Source organism: Larimichthys crocea, chromosome X (genome assembly GCF_000972845.2).
Source record: "Larimichthys crocea isolate SSNF chromosome X, L_crocea_2.0, whole genome shotgun sequence".
NCBI classification, from domain to species: domain Eukaryota; kingdom Metazoa; phylum Chordata; class Actinopteri; family Sciaenidae; genus Larimichthys; species Larimichthys crocea.
Window position 1 is genome coordinate 3,264,297 of NC_040020.1, and position 10,673 is coordinate 3,274,969.

At 39.9% G+C, this 10,673-nt stretch overlaps 1 protein-coding gene across 1 annotated transcript; it reads right to left on the reverse strand.

Moving 5' to 3' along the window:
* Positions 1-84: 84 nt before the first annotated feature.
* On the reverse strand, positions 85-10,306 carry LOC104926985 (PRELI domain-containing protein 1, mitochondrial). The gene is made up of 7 exons (XM_019255335.2): positions 10,124-10,306; positions 7,924-8,130; positions 6,636-6,861; positions 5,818-5,931; positions 5,363-5,441; positions 414-564; positions 85-263 (listed from the first exon to the last, which is right to left on the reverse strand). Exons 2-6 carry the CDS (start codon positions 8,013-8,015, stop codon positions 443-445), a joined length of 633 nt encoding a protein of 210 aa, XP_019110880.2. The 5' UTR covers positions 8,016-8,130; positions 10,124-10,306; the 3' UTR covers positions 85-263; positions 414-442.
* Positions 10,307-10,673: the final 367 nt, after the last annotated feature.

Consider the following 10,673-nt stretch of genomic DNA (forward strand, 5'->3'; position numbering starts at 1 on the left):
GAACTTCAGCCTGGACCGACGCCTAAAATATAAAAATCATAAATGACGTTCTGATGAATTAAAGTGAAAGAAACACACTTAATATTATTCAGCATGAAAATAATCTCACTTTTATTAAAATAGATACATTAAAATATATGTCAAAGACACAGAACGGTGCGCTCACACCTGACGGACGTAGTTACAGCATTAAAGTGTGCTGCTGGTCACAATCTGAAACCTTCCACAAAAGGCAATATGTTTTCATACATAGAGTCTGGGACCTGAGATTTAATGAAAGCAAAGACAGAGAGAGAGAGAGAGAGAAGACAGAAGAAGATATAAATCTACCATAGAGAGTATAAGCAACGATCGGCGAGAGCCGGGGGAAACTCCGAGATGATCTAACAGGCATTGTGTTGCGTTCATATCACCTGTGCGGCTCTTCGCGCTCCCGTCTCGTTTACACGTATTGCTGTGGTTTCTGTGGGACGGCAGCAGCTGAAGCCAGGCTCTTTGCCGCCTCCTTGGCCTTCTCTGAAGCATCCTTCACTGTGTCCCTGAGCAGCCGCTGGGGCGTCTCTCCTGCGAGACCACAGGACAGGAGAGGACAGAATGAGGACCGGCTTCATCGAGCACAACATGACAACAGGACATTTATGGACAAAGGCTAAGCGATCATGGGACAAGTGTGTGAGACGGAGCGGATTACTGCTGGACCAAAGCGATGAACAAAGACGTTCGATGCTTTCTCTCAGTTTAAAACAGTTTTTGATGCCAACACAAACAAGCTGGAACTCATTTTTGTGTTCTGGAGGTCATCTGACCTGACTATCACTGTGATTGGACGAGTTTTCTAACCTCTGTTGCCACGGTAGTCTAGATCTGAACTGATGTGAAATCAGAATCAGGCTGATTTTCTGAGATGATACTCAAGTTGAGTCTGAGCATTAAGCAGCTGCTGCAGCAAACTTGGAAAAGTCCGACGTAGCACGATTACCGTTGTGACTTTTAGATTCAGATACGAGACCAACGTGTCGGGTTACCATCACATTCATGTAAAGAGGTTCAAGTCTTAAAGAGGCTTTATAGAATGGCATGCAAAGATGGAAAGAGGATTCAGTGCCACGGGCTACGAGAGTCTATTTAAGTCTGACCTCGCTGACCTCAAACTTAAAAGTTTCTCATGTGAGAACAACAGCCACCGTCATAATATGACAGACGTTTTCCCTAAACCGCGAGAGAGACGAGCTGAGTGTCTTTCCTGGGAGAGGTGACAATGACTGGAGGGAGTGGATCTGGAGAAATTACAGGGTCCCCCCCCAAACAATGCAAACCAAAAGAGAGTGTAATTTGTCCTTAATTACATGCAACATAAACAGAATATTTCAAAGTATCTATATTTTGGTCACCGTGCACGTCAGCTCTGAAGTTAAATTGGCTGAGAAGTGAAGCGCTTTGTCAAACTGGTTTGATCTGCTCGTCCTCACTACTACTCGATTTCTCGTGTACGTTCGCCTCGCTGACTGTCTCTCACACTTGTCTGGTGAAGCGGCACCACAGACTCCTGCTGAAAGTGAAAGTTGAAAGTCGAAAGTTAAAAGAAATGTTCAAATCATTCCTCTGGGTACTTTCACAATATCAGAAAAAAAATAAACCCTCAACATTCCCGTAGTCTCTGTCTGTTACAATGTTGTTAAGAGACGTTGTTGAGCAGGTTTCAGGTGTTTATGTTCCTCTGAAGGAAATCAGGTGATTTCTATGAAACCGGTGATTTTGAGACAAAGAAAAAACCCAAAAAACTACATTTGATTTTATGTGTTGCCATAAAGAGGTTTTCAAATCAAGTTTATATAAATCGTGAAGGTCTGACTATAACTTAAATGTATGATTTTGGCATTTAAAAATACACAGATTTCTTTTGCAAAAGTAGGAACTTAAGTAGTTTTTAAATTTCTCTCCTTAGCGCACGATAACGAAATGAACGAAACATAATATTTAAAGGGGAGCTGGATTTATTTAGCAGTGTCATGCTCCCAAAAAGGTGAATTCAGCATAAAAAGTTAGTATTCATTTGGATATAGATTTACAGGCTATAAAACATCAGCTTCTGATACAGTTGGAAATTTAAAATAATCAAAATAAACGTAAGAGCTGACATTTGTTAAACTTACTTGACGTATTTTTGTCTCTTTATAGTTGGTTTGTTTGAACACTTTTCCTTAAAACACGTTTTGTTATTTGAACGTGTTGACCTGATGGGATTATCACGACACTTTTTAAGCATGTGAGTTTTTAATATTTCAGTAACTATTGTCAGCTGTTCATCGACACGATGACGTGAGAGCCCAAAGTTGGTGATACAACATCGTGAGAAGCAGCAGCTCTGAAAAACTTCAGGGAACTTATTTCACAGTTTTGCATCAGCTTTCACTTTGGGCGTTTCTTACAGCTGGTGGTAGCATTAATGCTAATTAACTGGCAATTTATTCACAGTGGGAGATCAGAGACTGTTAGAAATACTGTATGTGCACCCTGAAGATGAGTGAGCTTCAGGCTTCAGGTCGACATACAGACACGTGAATCTGCTCTCGGACCCTCCCTGTGTCTTCACCGTTACGTCCAATCAGAGATGATTGTTTTTTAATTGCATAGTTTAAAATACAGTGTGGAGGTCCTCTCTGTTCTGCATCACGTTGTTGCCATACGATGGCAAAACGCAGTAACTGCACCGCCTTCAGTCAAAAAATTTGCATCTACGTTTCATCTGTTCAATATTTGTTCAGCATGGTGTGACTTTCCTCCAACAAATAGAAAACATGTTTTGTTTTTCGGATACTTGTTTGTGCTGGATTTGTATTTATTTATTCTGAGGTTTATGTCGCATAAAAAATCTTATATTTATTCTTATTTAAATGTTTTTCAAATGTAATTCACTTAGATTGTAACTGAAAACATCAAAGTTTAGAAAGCGTTCACCCCTTTTCGGCACCGCCGGGGAGGATGACGTGTGCCTAACTCCAACCGACCGAACCGCACGCTGTCCTTCGCCTCTCTTTTGGGTTTTTCGGCGCACAATACTACTAAGACGGAGGGATAAATACCCGCCCCACTGAACGCTCAGTGGTTAAGGGACATTATGTCCTGTCCTGACCTTGAAAAAGATCCACCGCTCAGTTTGTAACTCAAACATTGATCAGAAAGAAAAATCTGCACCTCTCTCCTCAGTTTTCTAAATGTACCTTCTTTTATCTATTTAATTTTGATTGAATTTTCCTGCTACAATACTCCAGGAACAACATTCCTTAGCAGATGCTTGTAGATGTGGCTCAGCGGGAAGGGAGGAACGTTTGAGGTAGAAGTTACTCTGTGAAATTGTTTTATACGTTTCACACTCTGCAAAAATGTACATTATATGAACATTTGTGTTTAGAAACTGTGATTTGAACACCACAATATCGATCGATATTTTCTTTACTGGCGCTGATAATATTAATACCCAATGACTTGTTTGTCAGCTGGATATTAGACATCATTTATGACACGAAGATACTCATTTTTAAAAAAAGAAACACTGCTCTAACTCATTTTTGTCCGGTAAAAAGAGTTACAGGGTTCAATCTTTATCTCAAACAAAAATAACATGAGGGTAAACTAAACTACACAGCGTCTACTTCTATTCCAACACAAGATGAACTGTTTCTGCTCACTGACTCTTCAAAACAAACACAGTGTGTATCAGCATACACACCACACAAAGGGAGACAGCCACTACCTCTGCTACACAGCCTACTGTGCGAGTGTGTGCGAGGCTCACAGACGGCATCATGTGACAAACCCGGGCAAGACCTGGGCTGGCAGATGGATGCCCCGCTGCTAACATACTCACCACAACGCTCAGCCTGATGCCAATCCCTGCAGTGCCATCAACAAAGGGGCAGCGGGGCAGAATCACAACAGTACGCTGCATCAGCACAACACACACACACATACACACACACAGAGTTTGAAGCACAACACAAACCTCACTCATCAGGACCGACTGCCACAACAAGGCACTGTTCATCTAATGGCTTCCCCGTGATTTAAACTCACCATCTCTGATGATCGCGTTTGACTTTTCAAACTTTCATGTTGTCTGTTGCAATTATTTTTTTAATGAAGTTTATAAAAGTCAGCCAGAACAGATTTGTGTCTGACAAATAAACTTTCTCAGATGTGAATATTTTCTAGTTTTCTTGGTCTTTCTCTGATATTAAACTAAATATCTTTGTGTTTTTGACCACAAGATCTCTGAAGAAGTCAACTTGACATTGGAGATTGTGAACATATATCTTGCTATTTTCTGACATTAAATTAATCTATCCTCCGTCCGTTTTCTTCTGCTTAACCGGGGTCGTGTCACGGTGTCAGCAGGTTTAACAGGATGTTCCAGACGTCCCTCATCCTAACAAAACATTACAGCTCCTTCGAGGCTTTCCCAGGCTAGATGGGCTCTGTAGTCCCTCCAGCGGGTTCTGGGTCTGCCCAGGGGGAAAAAAAAAACCTCCAAAAGAAGGCGTCCACCTGGTGGAGGAAGCTCATTTCGGCTGCTTGCATCCACAAACTCATTCTACCCAAAGCTCATGAGCACAGGTGAGGCTTGGAACCATGTACGTTCAAACCAATTTAATTATCAGTAATGAAAATAATCGTTAGCTGCAGCCTCAGTTGTGATTTGCAGATCTTATTTTCTACAGCTGCCACCATCTGCTACTGAAGACTCATAATTTACAGACAGCACTTAAGTTTGGTCATGTTTATGGTGTTTTTTTCCCTGTTCCCCACTCAGAGGATCAGATTTTTTGAAGTGACCTGCTTTACGGGATTTTGTTTATGCAACGCCGACTACATAATTTGTTTTGGTCTGAGCTTAAATTCAGAAAATCTAAGCTGTTTGTCACTGTAGTTGTCATGGTTTCACATCCCTCTGCAGTCACGTGGTATCCCTAAGAGACGGCCTTTAGGCTTCTTAAGTGAACCTGTTTCTAAGTCAAACACATGTAAGAGTAAATTTTGAGTCAAGTGAGAGAACTTTTCTATTGCAGAGTAATTACTGATCTTGCGAGGGTAAAACGTTCAAATTTGAATGTCTGGAGAGTCACTTCAGTTTTCACTTTCACCAGGTTCATGAAAACTCATCATGAAGATGTTTATCTGTGTATCTAAAGTGTCGAAAATGTATAAATTATTAAGTATGTAAAATAAAACAGTCTAATGCTTGGAAGGGGAGAAATCATTTCTTCTCGTATGAGTTTTCTCATTTCCAGTTCAAGATAAAACCGTTCTGTTCCCCCTTTCTTCTCTTTTCTCTTCTCTCGCTCTTTTCTCTCCGTGTACGTACCCTGTAAGTTGGACAGCGCGTATTCCAGCCCTTTCATGGCCTTCACCTGGTTGCTCTTGAAGCGGGCCAATCCAAACTCCTGGGAAAAGACACAACAGGAAATGTCTTTACATGGGGGAGACGTCCCACAGCCCCCCTCCTCTTTTCTGGGGATATTAAAGCAAGCCTGGCATCTTCCACATCTAATAATAACAACTGTAGGTTGATATATTTTTGGCGCCGTCTTCACTTCTCCCCTCATATCTCGTACTGCTTTATTTTTGGCATTAGCACACAGACTCCCACGCTTCTGCTGTTTACACTACGATCTATAAATCACGGATTGCCTTAGAAATAGGATTCTGTATGTCAAAACATGTAAAAACAAATGTTTTTACAAAAGCTGAAGCGTAATTATATGTTCCTACACTCTAGGACAGATGAAAATAGGCGATTGCAAAGAGTGTAAAAAGTACCTGAATAGGTCTGGAGAAGCCGTAAACATTCGAGGATATCCACGCTTCCCGTCTCAGCTGGGTGGTGGCTGGCTGCTCCGCCAAGTCTTGGAAAACACAACGCTCTTCAACCGACTAACAAGGGAGAGACAAAAGTGACAGCAGTGAAAACTGTAAGTTAAAAAAATCATTTGTTTACCTGTATTTGTAATGCAACGTGTCACCATTTGTCTTAAAGCTGCTTGATTCTTTCAAATAGAAGATGTCTGAGTGCTCAAACGCTCGCCTCCTTTGAAGATCAGGCTGGTTGAATTAATAGTTCCTGCTCCTTTCTGGTGGTGAGCAGCTACACGTGACTGTACTGTGCAGTCACGGCACACTCAGAGTTCAGTCTGTTCTATTCTGCCAACACAGTGTACAGACAAGAACTGTGTGAGTTGGTTGAATTTGTGAATTGATTTCAAATTATAGAAAAGATTCTCGGGGTATGATGTAAGCAATACTGCACTTGTAACAACATCTTTTATTATATGTACAGTGTTTTTTTAGGAAAGGGGAGAGAGGGTGTCAGAGTACTCTTTAATATCACATCAGGTGAGAAGTTTAACCACCAAAAAATGACAAATAAAAGATTTTAGGCATCATTTTACTATTTAAACCTGCAATCACTGATGTTTTTCAACCACTTGGGGGCAGCAGAAAACAGGCTGTGAGTGCAGGATGTCAGCAGCCAAGCAGCATAACCAGCAGCTACAGAGCAACTCAACTCAAGCCCAATATTTTAGCTTCTCCTGGGGGAAACGTTACGGCAACAAACCACAGAGGATCAGGCGCCTCACCATGAGAGTGGTGTGGTTGAGGTTCCAGGTGTAGGTGGTCAGGCTCCTGTTGACGGGGTCCACGATGGAGTCCTCGATGATGTACACGCAGCGAGACATGCCGGAGGGAAAGAGCCGCTCCGCCCAGCGAGGCAGTCGATTGGTCTTCATCAGGAGGCGTCTGGAGAGGAGCCGGTGGTCCGCAGTCACCTCGCGGTACACAACGTCCTCTGTGAGAACATGGGTGCTGATCGATACACAAAAAAAAAAAACACACACAGCCAAGTCAGATAGAGATCACAATTTGTGTCTTAAATCACTGAGTAAGTGTTCATTCTGGCCATTAAAAGCTGCTTTTATCACCAATGTCAGTGACGGGACGCAAAATCTACAGTCATCGTTTTATGCAAACATTAAATATGAGGCCTCAGCAGTCTGGATTAGGTAAATCAAGTGGATTCCCCACTTGATTTGACTCACAGAGTATATTTTTGCACAAAGGTAGAACTGTGGATTTTGTCTTCATCTCTTCTGCTTACAGCATGTCAGGTATATTAGAATATTAGGGATGATTACAGCGAGCAAAAACTGTCTTAAAACAACATTCATACGCCCACATTGTACATCGACACGTGAAAATAGGAACCGACCTTTAACTGTCAGGTTTAAGATCCGTTTGTGATTAATTTCAGTTCTGCTTAAAACAGTGGTTCAAATTTAGCAAGTCGATTTAAAAAAAAATCTTTCATCGTGTTTTTCTGGGTCCTGGTGAAACATTTTCCTGCACGACACGCAGCTGTGACGCTTGTGAAATATTACAGGACAAAAAGTTCAGGACGCTGAGGTTTTCAGGTCAACTCATAATGCAAACAAAACATACTGACCACGTAGCTATGAATATTCTAAACCTGGTTTCACTTTGTTTATGCGTTTTCTCGGTTCTCTGTCTTAATCACGACTGTAGGTTTAAAAATGCAAAGCGAGGTACAACAAAGTTCACCAAAGTCTGTAGCAGTACAGTAAGATTCAACGACACACTCCATCTGTGCTAATGAGATGTAATAACAAGATTCCTGCAAGTCTATAAGGTTGGGATAAGCTGAGATTTAAGAATTGAGTGGTGTGATATTGAGACAACAAAGATTAAAACCAAAAGTTCACAATTTAGTCGTTGCCTCTTGTTATGATCACTCATATCCAGACGCAGTCGAGGATGTGTTATTGTGAGTTCTTGCTCTAACTAAACCACTAAAAACTGGAATATCATGATGAAGCCTGTGTTGACGTTTCCGTGAAAATGTTACAATACCTGAATGGATTAGGGTACCTCTGCCAAAAAGCAGAGACAACATGGTCCCACGCGCTCCTGATGTCCGTACTGTTACAAAAGTACTTGACCATATTTCTCTCTGTGATGTGCAGGATGGCCTGAATCCAGAACCGTGTGCTTCTTTGCACTGACGACACAAAACAATGAAAGCGTGGGTGCTGACTCCATCCAAAGTCTGTCACAGTCCTGCGTGGGTGAAGAGGAAGAGCGTTAGCAAATCGTTCAACCATTAGTGAGAAATAAAGAGATGCTTGTAAATTATTTCCTGTGTGTAATAACATGTATGTGTGACTCTTTATTGTCAAACAAACGTTTTTGTTTGTTCAATAATCGACAGAATAGATTAGTAACCATCTTACCCTCTTAATATATCAGGCTACTGTCGACAATGCTTTATGGCAACATTAGACTTTTTTGCTTCAATGTGTTCACGTACCTTCATTTAATCATTTAATCTGCTTGCTTATTTAGACGCAGACAGCTGTGCCCCATTATTAGATTAGACTTTTTCTATTCATCACCATATTGATCCATATCACAATAAAAAGTATGATGCAAAAAGCATCAAATGCACATGTACAATCCAGTGTGATCCAACACAACAACTCTAATGTGAATTCAACTTTTACAAAGCTTATAATGTTTCAGTTTTTGTGTCCTGATCACTCCCTGATACTTTTATCTCTGGTGCTCATTCACTGTACATGTCTAATCTACTTTTACTGCAACTGTTCTTAAATTATGCTTTTTACTCTTAATTTTTCTTCTTATTTGTTTTCGTTGTTGTAGTTGTATGCTTTTTACTCTTCTTCTGATCTCTAGCTTTTCGTGCAACTGCTCTGTTACCTTAAGAACTGTTAGTTTTTCTGTTTTTACTCTGCTGTATGAAAGGTGCTATATAAATAAATAAAGTTAAAAGTTGAAGTTCAGAGAGGTATGAATTGAACTATTATGTCTATTATTGAGGTTGTAGTAGTAGTAGTGTTAAACTGGACTGCATTATATTGAGCGGTATTTCTAATAGTTTGGCCACCAATATTAGAAACACCTTTCATTATAATACACTGCAGTACAACAACAGCAGTCACTAAGACCTCAATAATGGACATTAAGTAGAATTATGAATGAACTCTCTGACAGCAACGTCAACAAAAACTGTACAACTGTTTACATATTTCATTTCTGATTGTACGTGTATACTGTAAATACTGTAAATACTGCCATATTGCCATACTTATATTTATACTGATAACTTTGTTTACACTGTGCCATATTGATGTCTTTTAGCTTGTATATATTTTTTAGATTTGTATATTTTTATTTTATTTTTTTTTTTACTTATATTTTATATTTCTTATTCGATTTTGTTGCATTTTATTGTTTTTATTTTGTTTGTTTTTTTACCTATTGTTCTCGTTATTTATTGTCTACTGTAAAGCACTTTGGTACACTGAAAGGACTGTTGTAAAGGGCTGTATAAATAAAATACATTTACATTTACATTTCATATTTCATGTTTATGCTGTTTGGGATAAGTGGGAAATTTCAATTCTCTGTATGTCCTGTACATATAGCAGCATTGACAATAAAGTTGACTTAACTCTTTACAAGCTTCATCAAAGCACAGTTTATGCATTGGATCACATTTAAATTGTACAAGTTTACTTAAATTAACATTACAACAGCTAGTACTAGACACATTACATCCCCTGTACTTGATCACAGTGACACACACATACACACATGTTTAATTAAATAACAATGTTATGTCCGGAGCACCACGTGTTTTTCTTCCTCATAAGATATCAGCTGTGACATAACTGACACCAATGGTTATCTCTGTTACTTGCTGTACTCCTGTCCCCTGTATCTTTATCTCTGTTACTCATGTCACCTGTATCTTTATCTCTGTTACTCCTGTCACCTTGACTTATGGCTTTACATCGAGCTGTCAGTGAGGGGCTAAGTAGCTGATTAGCTTCTTAAAAAAGGTTCAATCACTCCATGAATTCAGCAGTTTGACACAAAACAGCACTGGTAACATATTTCACAGCTCAATAATGGCTGTGCAGAGGATTTGGCGGTTAGCTAAAGTCGCCATAATGACAATAACATTAATAATAACAAGTTTAGCTGCTTTAAACGCTGATTTAAAGTCTTTACAGAGGAGAGGTCTTACCTGAAGTCACCGCTGCTAACACATATCAGCTGCTTCTTGTGCCTCCGGCTTACAAATTAAACTAATTGCGTCCATTATCCAGAGAGTGACCGACAGAGTGATACATCACCCCGCAGGACAACAACACGACGCGGAGCTTCTTCTTCCTCCGTGTGACGTCAGGACACAAACCGGTGATGAACGGCGCATGCGCCACCTACAGCACCGGGAGTGCAAACACCTGGTTTGGTCACTCCAAACATATGGTATATATATATAACTACTAAACCTTTGAATATATTGAATGAAACCTTGAATATATTGAATGAAACCTTGAATATATTGAATGAAACTTTGAATATATTGAATGAAACTTTGAATATATGGAGTGAACCTTGAATATATTGAATGAAGTCTGAATATATGGAATGAAACTTTGAATATATGGAGTGAACCTTGAATATATTGAATGAAACTCAGAATATATTGAGTGAAACCTTGAATATATATAAAGAAACTTCACTGACGTCAGACTTCGCGGCAGTGCCTGCAGCCATCTTGTGTAACAGTC